Source organism: Phyllobates terribilis, unplaced genomic scaffold, assembly GCF_046119375.1.
Source record: "Phyllobates terribilis strain yellow unplaced genomic scaffold, ASM4611937v1 Scaffold_1__5_contigs__length_1240528914, whole genome shotgun sequence".
Taxonomy (NCBI): domain Eukaryota; kingdom Metazoa; phylum Chordata; class Amphibia; order Anura; family Dendrobatidae; genus Phyllobates; species Phyllobates terribilis.
In genome coordinates, this window is record NW_027362761.1 from 178,981,502 (window position 1) to 179,008,114 (window position 26,613).

General features: G+C 40.8%; 1 protein-coding gene across 2 annotated transcripts in view; it reads left to right on the forward strand.

Annotated features, from left to right (window-relative positions):
* Positions 1-26,613, forward strand: part of GDA (guanine deaminase) — a 136,802-nt gene that overhangs the window by 73,621 nt on the left and 36,568 nt on the right. For both annotated transcript variants that reach the window (XM_073670450.1, XM_073670429.1), the window contains exons 3-5: positions 7,660-7,831; positions 9,105-9,192; positions 24,861-24,966. In XM_073670450.1, coding sequence (XP_073526551.1) covers positions 7,660-7,831; positions 9,105-9,192; positions 24,861-24,966 — 366 coding nt within the window. The remainder of the gene's footprint in view (positions 1-7,659; positions 7,832-9,104; positions 9,193-24,860; positions 24,967-26,613) is intronic.

The window sequence follows — 26,613 nt, forward strand, 5'->3', positions numbered from 1 at the left end:
GCGCGCTCCCGTCAGTGTACCGCCAGCCGCTGGGTGATCGGGTCACCGGAGACATCGGGAGGATGCCAGACAGGTGAGAATAAAGTGTTTTTTTATTTCAATATAGATTTTTACTTTTTTTTTTACACCCCGCACACAGATGCTGGTTTGACTGAGGAGACTACTACTCCCCTCAGCTGCGCCGCTCTCGCTGTTATCAGAAGGAGTGCCGGTCAGATGGTGGGAGAAGAAGTCTTCTTCCCCGGCCCAGGTACCATTCTTTGTGTGTTTTTGCAGCGTATTTGACCCTTTGACTTGAATTGAGTCAGTCAAACACGCAGCAAACAACCGCAGAAAATTCGCAAATATATTTATACCTGCAAGTTTGCTGCAGTTCAATTGAAGTCAATGGGCGGGAAATGCTGCAAAGAATGGACATGCTGCGGATTTAAATGCAAAAACAATCCTGAGCGGAAAATTCCGGATCATGTGCACAGCACATCAGTATTGTCATTGCATTAGCTCCCAGACACATTACCTACCGTTTTTGGTGCATTTCCGCAAGGAAAAAGCGCTGCGAAAATGCATCAAAAACGCACAGTGTGCACATAGCCTTATAGTGTCTGCCATCACTACCTCTTGTGGTAGGGCATTCCACAGTCCTACTGCTCTGACTGCAAAGCAGACAAAACAGGTATCCTATGAAAACTACATCAAGCAGCCCAGTAAGTGATAAATCCCTGGAATCAATCTTTTTTGCCCTATGTTATGCTGCTCTCAAATTATATAGCAAAAACCTGTGGACAGATTTCCTTTAAGGCAGAAAGTCCCACACACAATCAACAATTGAAGTCAGCTGCAGTAAATGCCTGGCAAAGCAGCACAAAGGAGGAAACCCAGTGTTTGGCTTCCAGACTTGAGGCAGTCATTGCTTGCAAAGGATTCTCTACAAAGTATTAAAAATTAACATTTTATTTATGGTAAAGTTAATTTGTCCAATTACTTTTGATCCCGTGTGATGACACAGGTTTTAATCTTAATTATCCAGACGTCTAAATTCAGTAGGCCAGAAATACAGTATTATTTTTATGTTGACTTTTGAATTTATGTGTTTCTTTCTTTGGGTGGGACAAGAAACATGGACTTTTGTCATAAGTCTGAATGTTGACTTCTCTTGTAGGTTGAGTTGATATTTGTTAATTGATGAATAGCTGTTATTTACATCTTATATCAGCTCCTACAGTTTATTGTACTGTTATCTTTGCACAGGGTCATTGAACAATGCTGATTGCTAATATGCTAATTACATATTGAACCAGGCCAGCTAGCTTGTTGATCTGCACAGTAATGGAAGCCAAACTATGCAAATTAATTAAATGCTCAAACAATGAGACATGAGCCCTTGCCACCTCCCTGCCCTTGAATGATGAGAAACACTTTTACAAAATGACAGCCAAGAGAGACTCTGAGAATCAGAGAGACACTTCAGAACAGCAGCTAGGACACATGGCTCCATCAAGAGGGATACAGATTTGATTTTACAGGATGCCAGCTTAGGGGACCCCAGCCCCAGCTGTAAGGATACAGATCTGCTCCATTGACCATCACTGACCCTATGAAGACGTTTGGGGTAGCCAGGATTATGACCCTCCGGTAACCTGTAACATGATCTCATGAATATGTTCTGAGAACCCAGGGTGGGACCATTCGGTCACCTAGCCCCATGAATATGCTGTTTGGGGTTACCAGGTGGGACCCTCCAGTCACCTGGGACCCAGAGATATGCTCTGAGAAAGCCAGGTTGGGACCATCCAGTCACCTGGTTCCATGGATATGTTCAGAGAAGACAGGGTGAGACCCTCGGGTCTCCTGTCTTTGTACCTCAGTGGACTGTCAGCTTCTTAAGCTTGCCGCTACCCCCTCTCTGTGGGTGTCTACCCAAAGCAGGGTGCCACTGGTTGAGGTAGTTGGCCCTGGAAATTCCCAAGTTTCAGTTGCTCTATTCCCGGCGGGCCAGTGGAAGGGTGAGACTGTGTAATTTTGCACCATTTGGGGTATTTGCTGGGACTGTTCTATATGTTATATGTTTGGTGGTTCAATAAAGTATTGCCACACTGTTTTAACCCCCCCCCCCGTGTTGTCTGAGTAGTATTATGCCCATGGAAGATATTGTGTTTTCACACCCTGAAATGAAGAGGCTTTATAAAAACTGATTGTAATTTCTAAAAATTTCACAGAACATTTTTGTTCAACCCCTTTAATTAATCCTGAAAGTCTACGCTTCAATTGCATCTCAGTTGTTTAATTTCAAATGCAAAATAGTGGCATGCAGAGCCCAAATCACAAAGATTGAGCCACTCTTCAAATACTTCTGTAACAAACTGTATATATAAAAATACATAGTTACATAGGTTGAAAAAAGACCTAGGTCCATCAAGTTCAACCTTCCTCCACCAATTGTAAATTTGTTCACTAAATTAACTATAAACCACAATGTTATGTGTATTGAGGAAATCATCCAACCCTGTTTTAAATGCTGGTATAGTGTCTGGCATTACCACCTCTTGTGGTCGGCATTCTACAGCCCAACTACTCTGACTGTAAAGAACCCTTTCCTGTTTAGGTGCCGGAATCGCCTTTTTTCCACCTGTAATGAGTGCCCCTTAGTCCTTAGTATGGTCTTTGGAAGACATAAGTTATGTGCTAGTCCTTTGTACTGACCACACATATATTTATACATGTAAATGAGATCTCCTATGAGGCATCTTTTTTCTAAGATAAACAAGCTCAACTTTTTCAACCTCTCATCATATGACAGGCCTTCCATCCCTTGTAATAATCTAGTTGCCCACCTTTCAACTGACTCTAACTTCTGAATATTCTTTTTAAAATGTGGAGCCCAAAACTGGATCCCATATTCCAGATGTGGCCTCACCAGTGATTTATAAAGGGGTAACAGTACTTTGGGATCGCGGGATTTTATTTCTCTTTTTATACACCCTAAAATCGTGTTTGCTTTTTCAGCTGCTGCTTGATATTGAGTACTGCTGCTCAGCTTACTTGTAACCAGAATACCGAAGTCCTTCTGTTCTCTAGTCCCGAGTATACTCCCATTTAATATATATGCAGCAATAGGATTACTCCGTCCTAGTTGCATTACTCTACATTTATCTACATTAAACTTCATCTGCCAAGTGTTTGCCCATTCAGTCATCTCATCCAGATTGTTTTGCAATATTGTAGAGTCAAAGTCAGATTTTAATATCCTACATAGTTTGGTGTCATCAGCAAAGACTGACACTTTACTCTCAATCCCATCCACAAGGTCATTAATAAAGAGGTTAAAAAGAATTGGTCCTAGCACAGATTCCTGCGGTACCCTGCTGCTGACTATATCCTATTTAGAGAACTTACCATTTATGACAACTTTTTGGTTCCTGTCATTTAGCCAATTCCATACCCATCTGTATATAGTTTCCCCCAGTCCTTGCTTCTGTAGCTTCAGTGTAAGGCTGCTATGTGGTACAGTATCAAATGCAATGTCCAGATAAATCACATCAGCTGCATTACCAACATCCTAATTTGTACTTTCCTCCTCATAGAAACCCAACATGTTGGTTAAACACAACCTATTTTTCATGAATCCGTGCTGATTATCATTTATTATATTATTCTCTCCAATATATCTCTGCAGGTCATCTCTTATAATTCCCTCAAAAACTTTGCACACTACTGATGCCAGATATACAGGACAGTAGTTGTCTGGATCTACCTTCTTACCTTTCTTAAATATCAGTACCACGTGAGCCATCCTCCAATTCTGTGGCACCAATAGATGTGGGCAAAATTGTTGGTATCCTTCTGTTAAAGTAAGAAAAATCATTTGAAACTGACAATAGTAATTTTCAGTTTAAATTTACTGAATATCAACTAATGAAAATCATGAATTGTGATTCAACAGAAAAATGTAAAAAACGAATGAAAATGGCGTGGACAAAATGATGATACCCCCTAGACAAGGTTGAAAATAATGTGATCATAGGGACATGTCAAATAAGGTGTATCCTGTAATTAGCATCGAAGGAGTCTACAAATGTGTAGTCAGTCTGCCTATTTAAAGGGAGCAAAGTAGTCACTGTGCTGTTTAGTATCATGGTGTGTACCACACTGAACATGGACCAAAGAGAACTAAGGAGACAGTTGTCTCAGGAGATTAAAAAGAAAATTGTAGATAAACATATTAAAAGGTAAAGGCTATAAGACCATCTCCCAACAGCTTGATGTTCCTGTTACTACAGTTGCATATGTTATTCAGAAGTTTAAGGTCTAAAGTTCTGCAGTCATCCTCCCTGGAAGTGGCCACAAGAGTAAAATTGATGACAAATTGAAGAGACGCATAATACTAATGGTAACAAAAGAGCCCAAAATAACTTCCAGGTACATCTGTGTCAGATTGAAAAATTAGTTACTGTCTTGGTCAAATTGGACTTCATGGAAGACAACCAAGAAAGACACCACTGAAAGCAACACTGGAATTTGCCAAAATGCATATTGACAAGTCACAAAGCTTCTGGGAGAATGTCCTTGGGACAGATGAGACAAAACTGAAGCTTTTTGGCAAGTCAAATCAGCTCTATGTTCGCAGATGTAGAAATTAAGCATACAAAGAAAAGAACATTGTACTTACTGCGAAACATGGAGGAGGCTTGGTTATGTTTTGAGGCTGCTCTGCTTCATCTGGCACAGGGTGCATTAAATCTGTACAGGGTAAAATGAAATATCAATACTATCAATGCAGTGTGGAGCATATTGTGCTGCCCACTGTCAGAAAGCTTGGCTTGAGTTGCAGGTCAAGAGTCCTCTGACAGGATAATAACCCAAAATACAGCTAAGAACATCCAAGAATGGCTAAGAGAAAAGTATTGGAATACTAGGAAGTGGTCTTCTAGGTATCCCGTTCTAAAACGTATTGAACAACTGTTGAATGAGCTTAAACATGCCGTCTGGAGAAGGCACCTTCACACCTGAGACAGCAGGAGCAGATTGCTCACGAGGAGTGGGGCAAAATACCTGAGGACAGGTGCAGAAGTCTCATTGAGAGCTACAGATATCCTATTACATTAAGGGTACCATCATTTTTGTTCAGGTCATTTTCATAAAAGCTTTTCTGTAGAACCACAATTCAAAAGCAATGTCTGATTTTCATTAGCTGATGTTTAGTAAATTTAAATTGAAAACTATTTTTGTCAGTTTCAAGTTACTTTAATGACCACTGTAGGTTTTTCTTACTTTAACCGAGCGGTACCAAATATTTTGTTCACGTCTGTACATAAATATATAAATAAATATATATATATATATATATATATATATATATATATATATATATATATATATATACAGTGGCAAGTAAAAGTTTCGGCACCCCTGGTCAAAATTACTGTTATTGTGAACAGTTAAGCAAGTTGTAGATTAAATGATCTCTATAAGGCCTAAAGTTAAAGATGACACATTACCTTTGTATTTTAGACAAAAAATATGTATATACACAGGTGCATCTCACTAAATTAGAATATCATCAAAAAGTTAATTTATTTCAGTTCTTCAATACAAAAAGTGAAACTCCTATATTATATAGAGTCATTACAAACAGAGTGATCTATTTCAAGTGTTTATTTCTGTTAATGTTGATGAGTTTTTAATGATATTCTAATTTACTGAGATGCACCTGTATATATTTTCATCTTTTACATTTTAAAAATTGCAAAAAGGAAAATGGGCTGATGCAAAAGTTTTGGCACCCTTAGAGATTTTACTTTGATCAAAGTTTCAGATATTAATTAGCCCGTTAGGGTTATGGCTTGTTTACTATCATCGTTAGGAAAGGTCAGGTGATGCAAATTTCCCAGTTTTATAGAAATCCAATCTCCTTTAACCTTGTGCCAAAAACCAGCAACCATGGGTTCTTCTAACTAGCTGCCTAGCACTCTGAAAATAAAAATAGTGGAGGCCCACAAAGCAGAAGAAGGCCATAGGAAGATAGCAAAGTGTTTTTAAGTTGCCCTTTCCTCAATTCGAAATGTCATTAAAAAATGTCAGTTAACAGGAAGAGAGAGCATGTAGTAAGCTAAAGGGGGAAGACAAAGGTGAAGTCAGGTCATGGTCAGAGGTCAGAATACCAGGAAGATAGCAGATCAGAACAAAGAGGCTAGGCAAACAGATAGTCAGAACGAGGTCCAAGGTCAGGCAGCAATAAATCAACAAACAGAGCACAGGAATACAAGGCAAACCAACAAGCAAATGCTATGTCTGGCAAAGATCTGGGACTGACAGCTTAGCTAATTAGCTGGGTATTCACTTTGGAACAGGGAACACCTGAAGGAAGCTCAGCACCTCCCAGTCTCAGATTGGATGGCTGATCTGTCAATGAAAATACCGACAGCTCAGAACGCCCCTGCACTAGATTGGACGACTGAGCTGTCAATCAAAATACCAACAGCTCAGCCCGCCCCTGCACTAGATTGGACGACTGAGCTGTCAATCAAAATACCAACAGCTCAGCCCGCCTCTGCACTAGATTGGACGACTGAGCTGTAAATCAAAATACCGACAGCTCAGCACGCACCTGCACTAGATTGGACGATTGAGCTGTCAAACAAAATACCGACAGCTCAGCCCGCCCCTGCACTAGATTGGACGATTGAGCTGTCAAACAAAATACCGACAGCTCAGCCCGCCCCTGCACTAGATTGGACGATTGAGCTGTCAAACAAAATACCGACAGCTCAGCCCGCCCCTGCACTAGATTGGATGACTGAGCTGTAAATCAAAATACCAACAGCTCAGCCCGCCCCTGCACTAGATTGGATGACTGAGCTGTAAATCAAAATACCAACAGCTCAGCACGCCCCTGCACTAGATTGGATGACTGAACTGTCAGTCACTGCATCTACACACTGAGTGGAGGAATCATGACACGTACATGACACACAAGGCAGAGACTGCACATGACAGAGATTGTGGGCTCAAGTTATCAAAGCTTTTATGTCAGAATTCTGGGTTAAATATCAAGTTGCAGCATTTTTTTGCAACAAGTGGCAGCACTAAAATTTTATGACTTTTGGATTTTTCAAACCAGTACCAACAAAGTGGGCAGAACTTGGTTGGGATGAGGGCATGGCTACCCCCACTCATAAAATTCATGACAAGCGGCGGCGTTTCTTACGCCACAAATCTTACTCCCGCAACTGGAGTAAGATTTTTGGCAAGGCACACTATTCAGGTGCTCCCGATTCATTAAGAGGCTTGCAACTCTTAATGAACCAGGAGCATCTGACTCCAGCATGCCCCCTCATCAAGACCTGCATGAAAATCACAAATCTTGATTTATCAGGGCCATTGTTTCCCATATTATACTGAAAAAGGGTAGTATAAAAAAAACTTGCCTAATATTCTCCTGTCGTGACGACTTTAGAACAAATATACTTATAACCTAATCAAAAACGTTAGTCTTTATAGGAAGTTATCATTTTTTTAAATTAAATAATAATTCTCTTTACTCATAGAAAAGATATAAATACATCATGTCCTACTGACCATATGAGTCAGTTTATGGTCAGCTATTCATATTAATAGGGATGTGGCCTTATTTTAGTAATGTATCATGCTTTCTGATTTTAGTGAGTTCTTCATGCCAGGAATGATTGACACCCATATCCATGCACCCCAGTATGCCTTTATTGGAACAGGAATGGAAAGGCCTCTTTTGGAGTGGTTGCAACATACTACATTCCCAACAGAAGATACATACTCGAATGTAGAAATTGCCAGAAACATGTATGACACAGTCGTGGTAGGTTTGCACAAGTCATGAATTTTCTCTGTTCCGTATCTTGGTTTCTCAGCTCTGTTTTGCTTCAGAAATTTCACCCATGGATTCACAGTTTTGTTGATTACATACGGTCCATTTTTTCATCACTACTAGCAGGGACTCTAATGTAGCTTAACCCCTTCACCACCTTGGGTTTCTCCGTTTTTGCGTTTTCGTTTTTTGCTCTCTGTCTTCCCAGAGCCATAACTTTTTTATTTTTCCGTCAATATTTTTTTGCGGAACAAGTTGTACTTTTGAATACCACTATTGATTTTACCATATAGTGTACTGGAAAACGGGAAAAAAAATTCCAAGTGCTGTGAAATTGCAAAAAAAGTACAATTCCACAATTGTTTTTTTTTTTTACCATGTTCAATAAATGCTAAAACTGACCTGCCGTTATAGTTCTCCAGGTCATTACGAGTTTGTCGATACCAAACATCTATAGGTTCTTTTTTATTTATATGGTGAAAAAAAATCCAAAATATATAAAAAAAAATGTTTCGGGATCTGGGGCCGGAAGAGGGCTTATTTTTTGTGTGCCGAGCTAATGTTTTCATTGATACCATTTTGGGGTGGATGCGATGTTTTGATCGCCTGTGATAGTATTTTATTGCAATGTTGCAGCGACCAAAAAACCGTAACCATGGGGTTTTGATTTTTTTCTCTTCTTATGGCGTTTACCGATCAGATCAATTCTTTTTATATATTGATAGATCGGGCGATTCTGAAGGCGGCGATATCAAATACGTGTATTTTTTATTTTTTTTTATTGTTTTATTGTGAATTGTACATGTTTCAATAGTCTCCATGGGAGACTGCTCACTTATGTTACACATAGCAGGGCTTCAGCCCTGCTGTGTGTAACAAAAATGCTCATCTGCTATGAGCGCCGGCCACTGGGCAGTTCTCACAGCAGTTCGGCAGTGACAACCATGACAACCACAGGGGTCTCGTGCAGACCCCGGGTTGTCATGCCAACCCTTCAGAGATTGACAGCGTTTTTTTAACATGTTAACAGCCGCGGGTGGATCACAATTTCACCCGCGGCTGTTAGGGGCACATGTCAGCTGATGAAATCAGCTGTCGAGTGCCTTAAAAGGTGCAGGCTCATTGCCAGAGCCCGCACCAAACAGGGGGAGGCGACCTATGACGCACTTATATGTCATACGTCATAAAGAGGTTAAAAGCTATATTGCAAAATATAGTGCTTAATTTGTGTATTAATGAAGGTTTTAATTTTTATTTTTTAAAGAGAAGAACACTGAGAAATGGTACAACGACATCTTGTTACTTTGCTACAATACATACCGATGCTTCCATTGTGCTGGCTGACACTGCAAGTAAGGACCCCATTATTAGATCTGGAATTTCATTTTAGATCTTTTCTTTGAATGAAGAATTTTATCCAGGTTCACATACTATGACAATAAAATTACACTTCTTAATCCATGGATAAATGATGATCCTTTGAGGTAATATAAAATGGCTCACTTCAGTGGCAGACGCAAGAACAGTATATGGGCCCTTTGCTGTCAAATAATTCTGTCTATGATATAAACCATTTGCTGCTTTGGAGATGGTAGTGGTCCCCTTACCTCTTGGGCCCCTGTACAAATAAACAGGTTGCACCAACGATATGTGCACCCCTGGCTCACTTAATCTAATCTAATCTTCTCTGTGTCCTGTCACAAGGGCACAAAAGAAAGGAGTGACAGAGCAAAATCATCTATTTACAAGTAAAGGGCATTCAAAGTAATTTGCTTAAAGGGGTTGTCCGGTCAAAAGTGATAAGTCTGCAGTCACTGTGTGTGACTACAGACTTATAAATCACCCCAGTGCAGGCACTGTGCGCTGCGGGGATTCGCCAGTATGAGACCCGGGACCGGAGGCTATGTATAGGCTATACATACCCCCAGCCATTCAGCCCCGCCATTCTCTATTCACTTGTATGGAGCAAGGCCACGTCCCATCTAGTGATGCCGATGGCCATTGGAAGCGTTCGACTACAAGGCGTGGCCTTGCTCAATACAAGTTTATGGAGAGCGAGGTCACACCCACTGGCCAGGGGTATGTATAACACATACATACCCTTCGTTAACAGGTCTCATACTGGCGAATCCTTGCAGCGCACAGTGCCTGTGCTGGGGGGATTCATAAGTCTGCAGTTACACAGAGTGACTGTCACGCAAGGTGTAGGAGAGACTAAGGGATGAGGGAAAGGGAACCCAGGCTCTAGGGAAAGGGGGGAGTGGAGACCTCCTAGGCTGATCTAATATTATCCTGTCTCCACTAACGTCCCTATATTGGTTTTTCACCAATCGCCAAACGCGTACCTCGCCCTGTCTTTCGCTGGCGCATGGCCCTGGCTAGGGAAGGGAGGAGATGAGCACTAGTCGATCCCCACTGAACAATAAAGGCAACAAGGGGGAACAGACAAGGGGAAATAGCTTAGCTTTAGTCGACTCCAGACAAATGCACACACATCCTCTAGCACCAGAGAGGAAGAGGTACTGCTCTTGCTCAAGCCTTCACAAGGAGTAATGAATACCTCTGGCATACAGCAGGTATTTATACACCCAGGCCAGGGTGTTAATTAGACAGAGAAAGGTAGCCGCTGGGTCCTAGAGAGACAGGTTTTAAGAAGTTGTCTGTAATGCCAAACGAAGAGATCTCCTGCAACCAACTGCAGGGTGACTGTCTGTCACTTCTTACACACCCGCGACAGTGACTGCAGACTTATCACTTTTGACTGGACAACCCCTTTAAGGCCTTATTAAGACCTCAGTGACTTTTCTCGTAGAAAAAAAGGTCCAATTTTCATCAGTGTTTTAGTGTGATTTCCATCAGTATTTGTTCTGCGTTTCAGTTTTTGTCATCAGTGTTTCATCAGTGATTTTCTCGTATGAAAAAAAAATTGCAAAGTTTCTCCTATCCATCAAGGACCCTGTAGAGTGGAAAAATCACACGTGTGATGTCATATTTTTAATTGGATAGCACACTGACCCATGTTATTTAATAGGGCTATTCAGAGGACTGTAGGAAAAAAATCACAGCCTGCACTACTTTCATCTGAGTCTCGGATGAGACTCACCAGTTCAAGTCTACTAGTGCATACAAAAAGTCCAATTGCACACGAAATATCCGAATAGCATTAGATTTTTACAGATACATTACTTTTGTAAATATAGCACACAGTATTTGATCAAGTACTTTTCTTAGTACAAATGTATGAAAACGGATCGCACACGGACATCACACGATTGTCATATAGACCTGAAAAACAGACAAATGGATGGCACATGGATGAAAATCAGATGAAAATTTGAAAAATTGTCCAAGTTTTCTGAATGAAACTTGAATGATTTCTTATACGCAAATCAACAGAGATCCTGACAATGTTAGAAATCAGCAACACAAGCATTGCACATGACAATGTGTGTTGTCATTGATTTTCACAGACTCATAGACTTACAAGTGCTTCTCACTAAATTAGAATATCATCAAAAAGTTAATTTATTTCAGTTGTTCAATACAAAAAGTGAAACTCATATATTATATAGAGTCATTACAAACAGAGTAATCTATTTCAAGTGTTTATTTGGGTTAATGTTGATGATTATGGCTTACAGCCAATGAAAACACAAAAGTCATTATCTCAGTAAATTACAATACTTTATAACAACAGCTTGAAAAATTATTTTAAAATTTTAAATGTTGGCCTACTGAAATGTATGTTCAGTAAATGCACTCAATACTTGGTCGGGGCTCCTTTTGCATCAATTACTGCATCAATGCGGCGTGGCATGGAGGCGATCAGCCTGTGGCACTGCTGAGGTGTTATGGAAGCCCAGGTTGCTTTGATAGCAGCCTTCAGCTCGTCTGCATTGTTGGGTCTGGTATCTCTCATCTTCCTCTTGACAATACCCCATAGATTCTCTATGGGGTTAAGGTCAGGCGAGTTTGCTGGCCAATCAAGCACAGCGATACTGTTGTTTTTAAACCAGGTATTGGTACTTTTGGCAGTGTGGACAGGTGCCAAGTCCTGCTGGAGAATGAGATGGCCACATTGCCTTAAATGGGGACATCATGAGGGAATAAGCCCCTAATGTATTACATGGTCAAGTCAGGTTATGAGGTAACTGACAATATTACTGGGAACTTTCAGAAGTGGTACAAATCTGGCCTTAACTGGTTTTTGAGCGGGAAATGGGGAACAGCTGATGGTTCTGTAAGGGGGGGAGAGTGGGGGCATATGCCTATATAAGGTGACGGCTCCTGTCAGGAGGGGTCAGTTTTACCTCAAGAGCTGAAGAAGTCTGAAGACGGGATGGAGGAGCTCCTGAGCCGGCTGCTGGAGAAGGCGAGCGCTGGGGGAGGTCGGGACTGGCTTCTGCGGTGCCTGGAGGAAGATTCAGCGGCACAGGAAGAGGCAGTTGAGGGGGCGATTGAGGAGCCCGTAGATGGCGAGATACAGGACGGAGCGCCGGTTCCCCGTCGCAGTGCGAGACCCAGGAAGCTGCGACGCTGGTCCCCATCACCGCCGCCATCAGGAGGCAGGCGGAGCCAAGGCAGGAAGAGGCCGGCGGCATCGCTAAGCGGGGAGCCTGTCAGCAGGCTCTCGCGTAGTCCTACGAGGGGGCGTGGTTCCGTGAGCCAGCCGGCATCCGGGTCCCCGGGGCGTAGGACGGATGAAGACAGCGGTGCAGCGGTAGTGGTCACGACCGCTCCGTGGAGCCGGGGCGCCAGCTTGCAGCCGCAGCAAAAGAGCTGTCAGGCGGCTGCAGCTGTGTCCCAGGCCTGGAGCCCAGCGGTTGTGGCTAGTACCGGGATGGCCCCTTTCACTGAGACCGCTCAGGGGTCTGGTGGGAGAATAGAGAAGACATCAGTAACGCAAGGACAGATGCAGACATCTCCGGCACGATCTTCGGATGGTGAGATACTAATGCATAATGACAGTTTAATTGATAATGTTATTTCTAGCTCAGCCTCTCTTAAAGAGATAATTAATATTGCTGTGCAGGATGCCCTTAGGGGATTTTCTAAGTTTGATATGGTGTCCTCCCTTAAGGTTTCTCAGAGGCCTCATGTACCTGCAGCTTGCTTCAAGGAAGCATTGTCCTGCGAGGTTTCCCCTTTGGGTTTTCACTTGTCTGCATCGGTGAAAGAAAGGATCTGGGCTGGGGAGTATTTGGATGTTTTTTCCCTGCTTCCCGGTAAAGATGCTTTTCGGACCGATAAATCGGATGAGGAAAAAAAGAAAATTTTTAAATCTTTTCATTCGTGGCTACAGGCCTTCTTAATTTATGCGGCCGTGTTGGGGGAGAAATCCGCGTCTCTTTGCTGTGGACTCCTTCAACATATAGATATTGTATTGGAGGCTTACCGCCATTTTGGCGGTACTGCTTGGCTGCTGTATGATGAAGCCTTTAGGCAAAAATTGTCTGTTCACCCTTCATTAAAATGGGGGGTTAAAGACGTAGGCCTATGGCTACAAATGATGGTCCCACAGAGGCAACCTAATATTCTTAAAAACCCGGTTTCTCAACAGATTCGGAAAGGGTTATGTTTCGCGTTTAATGAGTCCTCCTGCAGATGGCTGCACAATTGTCGTTATAAGCATGTTCCATTTGCGGGGGGGCTCACCCAATGAATAAATGCTTCAAGAAATTTACTCAGTCGCCTCAAAGGGCTATTGCAAAAGAGCCATTTCTTAATGGCAAAGACACCGGTGAAGGTGGTAGAAATGCTACCGTTTCTAAACAAATATCACGACAGGGAGAAATCCCTGCTACTGTTTAAAGGTTTCACAGAGGGTTTTTTTGTACCTAGTTTTGAAGGGTCTGGTTGCAAGGTAATTGAGAATTTACCTTCAGCCAGACGTTTTCCTGAGGTAGTGAGAGAGAAAATTGTTAAGGAAATTCAGCTCGGTAGGTGTTCTGGTCCATTCATTGATCCCCCTTTTTTGAATTTTAGGATCTCCCCATTAGGGGTTGTTCCAAAAAAAGAGCGGGGTTCCTATCGCCTTATACATCATTTATCTTTCCCTTCCGGCGATTCATTGAACGACCAGGTGGATAAGACTAAAGCATCTGTCCATTATGCCTCATTTGACATGGCCGTAGATTTATTACGGAATGTCGGCGGCAATGCCATGCTAGCTAAGACGAATATTCAAGCCGCTTTTCGCCTGCTTCCTGTTCATCCGTCTGGTTATTGTTCATTGGGTTTTGTTTTTGAGGGATTTTATTTTTTTGACCGATGTCTCCCAATGGGTTTTTCGTTATCCTGTTTTTATTTTGAAATGTTTTCTTCCTTTTTGCAATGGTGTCTTCAATCTATTTTTCCACAAGGACATGTGTTACATTATTTAGATGATTTTTTATTCTTAGGCCCCTCTGGTTCTGACATTTGTTCTCAATTGTTGACACGTTTTTTGTCCATTATGGCTATTTTTGGGGTCCCCATTGCCGCAGATAAGACGGTTTTTCCTTGTACGAAACTGGAATTTTTAGGGATAGAGTTAGATTCCAATGAAATGGTATGTAGGCTGCCATTGGATAAAGTGATTAAGCTGAAATCACTAGTCTACCTTTTTCTGCGACGGGACACTGCTTCTTTGAGGGATTTTCAATCTTTATTAGGAGCATTAAATTTTGCTTTGCGCATAATACCTGTTGGGAGAATTTTTTTGAGGCTTTTGTACGATGCTATCAAAGGCCACACCTCCCCGACGTCCTTGATTATTATTTCTCCTGATCTGAAGGAGGATTTATGGGTGTGGGCCCGGTTTTTGGACGAGTATAATGGTGTGTCTTGCTGGCAGTCAGAATTTCAATCAGCGGATAAACTGCAATTGTTTTGTGCAGCTAGTCTTTCCGGTTTTGGGGGATTTTTCCGCGGTGCATGGATTTCAGAGCTTTGGCCGGGTTTTTTCTGCGGTAAGGATTTTACTATATCATTTTTTGAAGTCTTTGCAGTTTTTGCTATTTTTTCCATTTGGAGTTCTCGTCTCGATAATTGTAGAATTTTGTTGCGCTCCAGATCTCCGGGTCTTTGTTTTTCACTTAACACTATGTCTTCTAGAAACGGGTTGATCTCTAAAATTTTGAGGCATTTGATGTTATTATTACTTCAGCACAACATTTGGCTTAAAGCCTGCGTTTCTACAGAATATAGTAATGTAATGGCGGATCTTCTGTCTCAGCAGCGGGTGGAAGAATTCTTTGCGCGGTATCCAGAGGCAGAAGCGGACAGAACGAGGCTTCCCACGTCCCTGTGGGATCTGGTTTAATTCATGTTCCTAAATATATTATTCATTCCTTAGCTCCGCGCACATGGGCTGGTTATACATGCGCGTGGGAGCGATGGCAGGGATTTTGTCAAGTTAATGGCTTTGATCCTCATGCATGTTTTGCTACTTCAGCCTTGTCATTTTTAGACATGTTAGTGAATGAAGGGTTGTCTCACTCAGCTTTGGCAAAAAGTATAGCAGGGATATCATTTTTCTTAAAGTTATATGGGTCAGCTCCCTTGTCGTCATTATTTGTAGTAAAGCAATTTTTAAAGGGTTTTAAGCGTAATTCTTTTTCTGCAGATACCAGACGACCAGTTACGATTGAACTTTTGTCCAAATTGTGTTCAGTGGTTTCTGAGGTTTGTTTCAACCTTTTTGAAGCAACTCTTTTTAGGCCCATTTTTATTACTTTATTTTTTTCAGCAATGAGGACGGGAGAGTTATTGTCAGATAATGGGCTTCGGCCTACGGGGCTTCTGTTTTCTGACGTTTCAGTACTACAGCACAGTATGGTCCTTTTCTTGAGGAGGTCTAAGACAGATCAGTTGGGCAGGGGCACTAAAATCATAGTAAGGGCAATCAGCGATTCTCCCTTATGCCCTGTGTCTAACATGAGACGATGGCTGTCAATTCGCCCCCTTGGTTTTTCCCTTCTATTCATTCATAAAAATGGTAGCCCAGTAACTAAATTCCAATTTTCTTTCATATTGAGGAAATGCTTGGGCGATCTGAAACTGGGGAATTTACATATTACAGGTCATTCGTTTAGGATAGGGGCAGCCATAGCTGCCCAAGCTGGCCTAGATGAGAATTTGATTAAGCAATTAGGGAGGTGGAAGTCAAATCGATACCAGTTGTATGTTCGCCCTGACTTGTTATTTACATGTTGATTCTTTTTATTTTGTAGGGCCCAGATGTATATGGATTATTGGGCACTCTTATGTTTATTGGGCGCAGAGAAGGGCGAGTAAAAGAAATTATTCTGAAAATTTATCGTTCAGTTCATCCGAATTTCAAATCTTCTGGCATGGTATTCGTGGTATGCGTTGGTCACAGTTGAAGAAAGTATTATTAGATTTATCTTTGCGTTATCCTATACCTGATTTTTTAATTTTACATTTATTGGGTAATGATATTGGCAAGTTTCGGTCTTCTGATCTGCTCTGGCAAGTCAAACAGGATCTTCTTTGGATTACCAGTTTTTTTTTTTTCCTGCTGCTACGATTGCCTTTTCGGAGATAATATCCCGCCTTCGTTGGAAATCGGATGGGGTATTTTTTCTTGAAAAGATCAAGCGTAAAGTGAATAGAGATCTTTCCAAATTTTTGCCAAGCCTCAACGGTTTTTGCTATAGGCACAGAGAGTTGGAGGGATATGTAGTGGGGATGTATAGTAGAGATTCCGTTCATCTTTCTGATGTTGGTTATGACATTTTGAATTTAGACTTTCAGACTATGATTGAGCATTGGTCGGGTGGCTTTGTGGGGGGGGGGCTCTGCTTTTTAAGCAGAGTCCTGGTGGATGGGTCACCCAGATACTTGGGTGGATCCGTATGGAGATAATTATTAATGAGTTGTTTATTAAATTATTTATTTATGTCTGGAGCAGTTTTAATATTTAATGTATTTGATTATTCATGGATTTACTATATTGATTATTTTATTAAACTTGACAAAGGTACCCGACCAATAAATAAGTTTTACTCCATATATAATAGTAGTGTGGTTCTTTTATTAATTTAAGTATGTTTATCAATTGTGGGCTTTATGACTTCATAAGATGGCCACATTGCCTTAAATGGGGACATCATGAGGGAATAAGCCCCTAATGTATTACATGGTCAAGTCAGGTTATGAGGTAACTGACAATATTACTGGGAACTTTCAGAAGTGGTACAAATCTGGCCTTAACTGGTTTTTGAGCGGGAAATGGAGAACAGCTGATTGGTTCTGTAAGGGGGGGAGAGTGGGGGCATATGCCTATATAAGGTGACGGCTCCTGTCAGGAGGGGTCAGTTTTACCTCAAGAGCTGAAGAAGCCCCGCCCTCCCGCCCCGGTTATTTTGCTTTTGGTATATATATGCCGAGGTTTGGGTGCTTTGTCAGAGGATGGGTCACCCAGATACTTGGGTGGATCCGTATGGAGATAATTATTAATGAGTTGTTTATTAAATTATTTATTTATGTCTGGAGCAGTTTTAATATTTAATGTATTTGATTATTCATGGATTTACTATATTGATTATTTTATTAAACTTGACAAAGGTACCCGACCAATAAATAAGTTTTACTCCATATATAATAGTAGTGTGGTTCTTTTATTAATTTAAGTATGTTTATCAATTGTGGGCTTTATGACTTCATGAAATTCCCATCTCCAAATAGCTTGTCAGCAGAGGGAAGCATGAAGTGCTCTAAAATTTCCTGGTAGATGGCTGCTCTGACTTTGATCTTGATAAAACACAGTGGACCTACACCAGCAGATGACATGGCTCCCCAAACCATCACTGATTGTGGAAACTTCACACTAGACCTCAAGCAGCTTGGATTGTGTGCCACTCCACTCTTCCTCCAGACTCTGGGACCTTGATTTCCAAATGAAATGCAAAATGTACTTTCATCTGAAAACAACACCTTGGACCACTGAGCAACAGTCTAGGTCTTTTTCTCCTTGGCCCAGGTAAGACGCTTATGGCATTGTCTATTGGTCATGAGTGGCTTGACACAAAGAATGCAACACTTGTAGCCCATGTCCTGGATAAGTGTGTGTGTGGTGGCTCTTGAAGCAATGACTCCAGCAGCAGTTCACTCCTTGTGAATGTCCCTCAAATTTTAGAATGGCCTTTTATTAACAATCCTTTCAAGGCTGTGGTTATCCTGGTTACTTGTGCATCTTTTTCTACCATACTTTTTCCTTCTACTCAACTTTCCATTAATATGCTTGGATACAACACTCTGTGAAAAGCCAGCTTCTTTAGCAATGACTTTTTGTGGCTTACCCTCCTTGTGGAGTGTGTCAATGACTGCCTTCTGGACATCTGTCAAGTCAGCAGTCTTACCCATGATTGTGGAGCTTACTGAAACAGACTAAGGGGCCTTTTTAAATGCTTAGCAGGTGTTTTTTGTTAATTATTCTAATTTACTGAGATAATGACTTTTGTGTTTTCATTGGCTCTAAGCCATAATTATCAGCATTAACAGATATAAACACTTGAAGTAAATCACTTTATTTGTAATGACTCTATATAATATACAGTGGGGAAGAAAGTATTTAGTCAGCCACTAATTGTGCAACTTCTCCCTCTTAAAATGTTGAGAGAGGCCTGTAATTGACATCATAGGTAGACCTCAACTATGAGATCCAAAATGAGAAAACAAATCCTGAAAATCACATTGTCTGATTTGGAAAGAAATTTCACCCCCCGTGAAACGCGCGTCAGGGACGTTACCCTGATAGTTCATCAGACAGTAATATGCCATAACATCTGACCGCACGCTGCAGAATGCAGTGTTATAGTGTTGCATTGCAAAGATCTATTTCAATCCAGCTGTCTGTCAGTTTTATAAAGATCTGACAGACTGCAGACATAGTTGAACTCCTTAATTGCCTCTCCCCGCTGATCGCGCTCACACACGTGTTGACAGCATGGGAGAAGCCGACAGCGGTATATGTAAGCCCCATTAACATCTAAGCCGGCAAAGTATGTGTTGGATCTACTGTACAATCAGGGGACCGTGGTCTAGACGTATCATCTGCCTCTCCCACTGACCATTATAATATATGTGCAGACAGTGTGTGAGAGGCTCATAACGGTATAGGTGAGCTGCATATATACCTAGTCGGCTAAGCCTGAGTCGGGTCCGCTGTACCATAGGGGACCGCAGACTACATGATAACACCTGTGCAATTTAACTTCCGGCCGCACTAATGGAGTTTGCGGGCAGTATAATTAAGGATCAACCATACTGGTTGTGAGAACAGTGTGCCCTGACAGTAATATCTTATTGCACAGGGTGTATTATACTTATACATCCATTAGATCTGTTATACCTTTTATATTTGGACTAAGGAAATCTGCCTATTAATTCTTTTTGGGTGAGAATACCAACACAACTAGCACAGTATTTATTTGACATCAACAATTTATAGCATTCAATTTAATAATATAAACCCAGCTATTAATTATAAAGGACATTAGCTAGGGATGCATTCTATTTATATTCTGATTCACTGTCTGAGTCTATTAGGAATCTAGTGGATCACGGTTTCACAAGAACTGCAATTTACACTAACCGTGATCCAATATACATCCTTAATGGGATGTATGTTTCATAAGTTCTTAAATACATTTTAATATTATTGAATAAAGATTAATTTTACTCGCATCATTTTCGCTCTTTTCCCTTTCCCAATTGTTATTTATTAGTCTCCTGGAAGAGTGCTACTTTCACATTTATATTAGATAGCTGGATCTAGGCAAATCATGAAAAGAAATAAAGATTCATGTTGAGTTGAGGAAAAAGTCTAGCGTCCAGTTCAGTCTCCTGCAGCAGCTAGACCAGAGAAGTCTTCATTGTGGGCATTCTTGGCTCGGCATCCTGGGAATCTGGCGTCTACTAGGCCTTGCCATTTCATGATGTTACGGAACCTAGTAAACACCAGAGGCACCCAGGTCATAGGGCTGAGCATGGCAGATGCAGATGAAGACTTACCTTCACTGATTCCATGGGGGACTGGAACGAACTCCAGACCAGGGCAGTAAGAAACAACTTTTTGTTCAATTCTAGATGCAGGTTATACAAAGGTATCTCTTTATTAACCTTACTAAATTTCATCTTTTAATACAGACCATCAAGTGAAAAGGAAGAAATAAACACTTTTATTTATGTCTACAACCTAACAGAAATATATATGGTCTTTTTGTATCATTATTATAACAGAATACACTCGTATAAAATTTCTCAAGTTTTTCCTAAGCAGAAAATAAAATATTAGTACAACTATATGGGAATTAGACTGGGCATCGTATATGTCACATGTCATTATTCCATGGTAAGTTCTGGTATAATGCAGTAATTGTCTGCTAGTTGAATGTGAATAATCTAATAATATTAAAGAAGAACTCCTATTAAAGTTTCTATCTTCTTAAAATTTGTAGTCATCATATTATATAGCGCAGTGTACTGACAATTACTCATTTTGCCTTTCTACCCAGTTAATTCTTCTCTTTTCTCTGCTCTATGACGAAACAGGAAATCTCCTGTCCCTGCATTTATCATTTCCCTCTTCAGTTCCTGACCCAGCTGCTCCCTCTTTCCCTCTGGCAGGGACTTTTGCAGTGACTCATTACTTGTGCAGAAAAATTTTATGTCAATATCTTAAAAGGATGAAAATTTTGATGGGAGTGCTTCTTTAAATGTCTTGATTTAGTGTACAGTGGTTAGCAAAATTATTCACCCCCTTGACATTTTTTGTGTTTTGCTATCTCGCAACCTCAAATTCCACAGTTTTTTTTTTGAGGGTTTGTATCAGTTCATGTAAAGAACATGCCTACAACTGTGAACATTTGGTTTTCTTCAACAAATAGGACAAAATAACTGAAAACTTCACTGTGCATTACTATTCACCCCCCTAAAGTCAGTACTTTGTAGAGCCTCCTTTTGTAGAAATTACAGCTACAAATCACTTTGGATAAGTCTCTATGAGCTTTCCACATCTTGCCACTGGGATTTTTTCCCATTCCTCAAGGCAAAACTGCTCCAGCTCCTTCAAGTTAGATGGTTTCCTCTGGTGAACAGCAATCTTCAAGTCTGACCACAGATTCTCAATTAGATTAAGGTCTGGGCTTTGCCTAGGCCACTCCAAAATATGTATACATTTCCCCTTAAACACTCGAATGTTGCTTTAGCAGTATGCTTTGGGTCATTGTCTTGTTGGAAGGTGAACTTCCATCCCAGTCTCAAATCACTGACAGGCTGAAACAGGTTTTGCTCAAAAATATCCCTGCATTTACCACCATCCATCTTCTCCTAGACTTGGACCATTTTCCCTGTCCCTGCTGCTGAAAAACATCCCCACAGCATGAAGCTGCCACCACTATGTTTCACTGTGGGGATGGTGTTCTTAGGGTTATGAGCCGTGTTGGTTTGGCGCCAGACATAGCGTTTACCTTGGTGGCCAAAAAGTAACATTTTGGTCTCATCTGACCACAGCACCTTCCTCCATAAATTTGGGGAGTCTCCCACATGTCTTTTGGCAAACTCAAAACTAAAGGCTTTTTTCTGCCCACTGTTCCATAAAGGCCATGTCTATGGAGTGTATGGCTTATTGTGATGGTATGAATAAATACTCCAGTCTCTGTTTGGGAACTCTGCAGCTCCTTCAGGGTTACCTTTTGTCTCTGCTGCCTCTCTGATTAATGCCCTACTTGCCCGGGCTGAGAGTTTTGGTAGGTGACCCTCTCTTGGCAGGTTTGTTATGGTACCATGTCCTTTCCATTTGATGATAATAGATTTGATGGTGCTCCAGGGGATCATCAGAGATTGTGGTTATTTTTAGAACCCAATGCTGACTTCTTAACAAGTTTGTCCCTGACTTGTTTGGAGATCTCCTTTGTTTGCGTCAAGTTGTTTGGTTTGTGGTGCCTCTTGCCTAATGGTGTTGCAGCCTCTGTGGCCTTTCAGAAAAGGTGTGTATATACTGACAGACCATGTAACAATTAGATTGCACACAGGTGGACTTCCTTTCACTAAATATGTCAGTTATGAAGGTAATTGCTTGCACCAGAATTTTTTAGGGGCTTCATAGCAAAAGGGGTGAATACATATGCACATGCCAATTTTTAGGTATTTGATCCCATAAATTGAATTTATGCCTATATTTTTCTCACTTCGCTTCACCAACTTAGACTATTTAGTGCTGATGCATCACACACAAATCAGAGTACAAAAATGTTTAAACACAGGTTGCAATGTAACAAAAAAGGTAAAACACCAAAAGGGGTGAATATTTTCGAAAGCCACTATAATTTCTTTTTACATATATTATAAATTAAATCCCCATGGCCAAAAAGGACAACAAATGCCGGGTAAGTACACAGCTTCCAAATGCTGCAACAGTCCACGGTATAGTTGTAGGGTGTACAGTTGCCAAACTGGACTAGAACAACAGGTCTTAAAAAATTAAAGGTATATGTATTACACAGAAGATGATTTCAGCTCACCCTGGATGGGAGTCTCAATAGGTTCGTGATGTGAAGCACGGAAACCGTGTCTGTCAGACGTGATGCACACTTGCAAAAAAGAGAAAAAATCCAGCTTCCATGATATAAAATCATAACACTTTATTCAATCCTTTAGAAGAAAGGAACTCAGGTACGACCACATGATGGAGAGGTGGGGGAAAGAAAAAATGTGTGAGACCACTGGACGCATTTCGAGCACACTACATGCTCTTAGACTGTCATTCTGGTAGTCATACTGAGTCTAAGAACAGGTAGTGTGCTCGAAACGCGTCCAGTGGTCTCGCACATTTTTTCTTCCCCCCAAGCTGTCCATCATGTGGTTGTACCTGAGTTCCCTTCTTTTAAAGGATTGAATAAAGTATTATGATTTTATATCATGGAAGCTGGATTTTTCTCTTTTTCAAAAATTAAAACATGTTTTTTTTCTTTGACAGAAAAGTTGCAACCAAGAATACTATTTTAGTAGGTAGTCACACACACAGAAAGGAAGATGTGGCAACAGTCCACAGTATTGTTGTGGAACGTACGTACAGTTGTTAAATTGGACTAGTAAAACAGTTGTGTAAAGTAAAATTGTAAACTTTTTTTTACTTTTATATGTTTCTCAAATCCCCATTCCACCTTCACAAGAAATCTTTAATAAAAAAAAGCTACGTAGGTACATGGCCAGAAATTAACATGCAGCAACAACATGCAGTTTTGTATTTGGCTGTATGGTTGCTAAATTGGATTAGTACAACAGTCATGCAAAACATTAAACTTTAATTTTTTTTTTAAGTTCCCCCTTCTTAGCAACAAATCTTTAACCAAAATAAGCTACGTTGCTAAGTAGGTACTGTATATGCTCTGAAGGGAACATGCGGCAACAGCACGCAGAATTGTCATGTGTTGTATGTTTGCTAAAACAGACTTTTAAATCATGTATAAATCATGCAAAAAGTTAAATGTGTACTTTTTATCTAAATGTTTTTTTTTTTAATATATAAATAAGACTCCCTTTACCAAAAAAGGACATGCTGAGAAAAGCTAGGTAGATGTGCAAATAACGTAAAAGTTTTTTTAAAAGACACATACACTTTGTGAGGTAAACAGTTGCATTTGATTTCTTTTATGTTGGGCTCTTCCTTTTTGTCTATTTAAAAAAATACCTTTTACAAAGAGAAATACAAACAGACATCTAACAAATCAGGAAGCTTACCTTACCAGGCAGACTAGCCTTGGATTCAGTGTTCTTTTTCAATAGGAACATTAGGACTGAGGGTACTTAAATTGCCCTCCTTGTTCTTAGTATGTCAAGAATGAGATTAAAATGGTGTTATTTAGGTGCTGTACTGAAATATATCACAGATCAATCAATTCACATTCACACTGATTCTGCAGGTCCAGCACCTCCTTATCACTTGAGTCTTTGTAGTATTATTTATGGATTGAGACTAACACTCCCATCTTCTATGTTCTTCAGTGAGTAGTATACTACACTCCAATTTAGGCCTTTCTATCATTATCTCTAATAATGAACTGTGTGCTCTTATCTTCTACCTTTAGGCCATGAAGGCCTAAAATGTAGTGATGAGTGAACGTGCTCGATTAAGCCTTTAATCGAGCACACTCGGGTCCTAACGGAGTATCTTCAGCGTTCTCGAAAACTGTGTTCAAGTCGCCAAGGCTACATGTCTTGCGACTGTTAGACAGCCTCGACACATGCAGGGTTTGCCTGTTTGTTAGGCAATCCCTGCATGTGTCGCGACTCTCCAACAGCCACAAGACATACAGCCGTGGCGGCTCGAACACAGTTTTCGAGCATGCCAAAGATACTCTGTTAGGACCCAAGAGTGCTCGGTTAAAGGGTTAACAGAGCACGTTTGTTCATCACTACTAAAATGGCCACTGCATTCCCAGCCCTTATCTTTTATAGTGCCTGTGATCTTCCCCCTGATTGGCTGCACTATTCCATATGATGTAATAGCTGCAATCCATTATAGGGAAGCCCATACAGTCACACCTGACATTGCATGAGCATGCTTTATGACTGAAGGAATCTTAGGCAATATGTAAAATGGCACCAGGCATTTTTTCTTTTTGTCATCCATGCAAATTGAATTGCAAGGTCATTTAACATTTAGGTTTTGGTCTATGGAGGCCAAAGGTACAGGCATTTACTATTCAATAGTTACTACTAACCACTGAATGATTCCTAGCATAATCATTATCTAGTAGCTGGTGATCAGTGATTAACATCCTAGTAAATCACAGTTATTGAAATATTCAGTATTAAAACTGAGGTGGTCACTGGTCCAAGGAGAGTCTAATAGTCCTTGGAAGCTCACGGTGACATTTTGCAATACCTGACCCCAACATTATGCAAAGAGCTATGCAAGCATGGGACTTACCTCAACAAGACCACAAGTTATTTTCAAGACACAATCTCTATAGTAATAGCTGACAATTATTGTGTCTCTATGTTTCCACAGGTCGGTATGGTCAAAGAGCATTTATTGGAAAAGTTTGCATGGATCGTAATGATACATATGAAAATTATTGTGAAACTACTGAAGACTCTATTAGAGAAACAGAAAGGTACTATAGCAATACTTCTTTTGCAAGTGCTTACAGGAATACCCCAAGATTTAGGGGAGCTGCTTTACAAAAAAAAGTCATAAGAGCGTCAATATCTAAAATTAAGACAACTAAAGCTAATCTTATAACTATTATAAAAAGAACCTGTCAACCAGTCATAAGTGACAAATATTTTAGTCTTATTTTATTACCACTGATCCACTGTATTTTTTATTTTTTCCCTTTCTTTTCTTTTTAAATCCACCATATGGTTCCAAAGAGATGTGCTAGAGATTGGAGAATTTAGGTGAATTTAATTTCTAGTCGAATTTTACAAATATTCATAGTATGTAGAATACTATTTTTTTAAAATACAAATTCGACAAAATTATAGCTAGCCTCCTTCCATTTTGTTGAACCTTAATGGGTTCACCTGGGCCGCCCACGCAGCTTACTACCCGCCATCCAGTCCTCCGCGTCTCTTGTTTCCACCATCATGCACTGCAGCTCAGGTATCGTCACTCTAGGCTGGGACTTCTGGCTACAAACCAGGCCTTGGAGGTGACTGCATACCATAAACTTTGCGACGTATGCCATGATGTCATGAAGTAATAATACGGCATGCAAGGATGTATGAGTCCTGGTCATAGCCAGAGTTCCCGTCTCCAGTGAAGATGTGATGGCACAGAGAAGAGTTGCGGAAGACAAGATGGTAGGCAGTGAGCAGCATGGGCAGCCAGACAAGTAAGTGATGAGGTCGTTGTTTTTTTTTTTTAAAGAAAAACTCCATTTATTATGCTTTAGGGTCTGGAGAGTCACAAATGTTTTGCCACACCAAGGGGTGCACCTGTAGTTTGTTTGAACAGTCATTCTTTGCTGACAGTCTCTCTTTAAAGGAAATCTGTCAGCAGATTATTGCTATGTAATCTGAATATAGCAGGAGATAGAGGCTAAAACACAGATTTCAGCAGTGTCACTTATTAGGCTTTCTGCTGTTATTTACTTACAATTAAAATTTTATCAACTGGAGATTACCACTGCCAGGACTACAGCACACATGATTGCTAGACCGACCATGCCTCCTACTCTGATAAGCTGCTCCCTGTCAATATACAATGTACATAGAAAGCTGTGGTGTGGGCGGGTTAGCTTTCTGTGCTCTGGTACATGCTACAACTAAAGACCCTGATTGTGTCTCACTCAGTAAACTGTAAGTATTAAACAGAGTTTACTGTATTGTTGGAGATTTGTAATGTAATACATGATCTGGCCAGTAGAGGGCAGTGGCAAGGCCAGAGTTGCAGTGCGGGGATTTGGCAGTTGATGACAGTTGCTAGCGGAGTTCAAGGTGGAAGTAAAGCTGCGCATCATTGCAAAAAAGGTTTGGATAGAGCAGTGCGACTTGGGATCTGTTTTTGGTGACTCTGAGACGCTTTGTTCGGCTTGACATGAGCTGACTCGGTGAGGACAGCCAAGTACACAGCATCTTGGGCTAGACCACATTAGGCCTTATTTCTAAGGACTTAGAGAAGCCCTGCGTTGGAGAGATCGGCATTCTCTAAGAGCTTCAAGTCAGCGTTTCTGATTATTCGGGACTCAGCCCAGCAAGGACCTTTCTACTTCAGTCTCAGGACGTACCGGTACCATCTTACATCTGAATATATATGC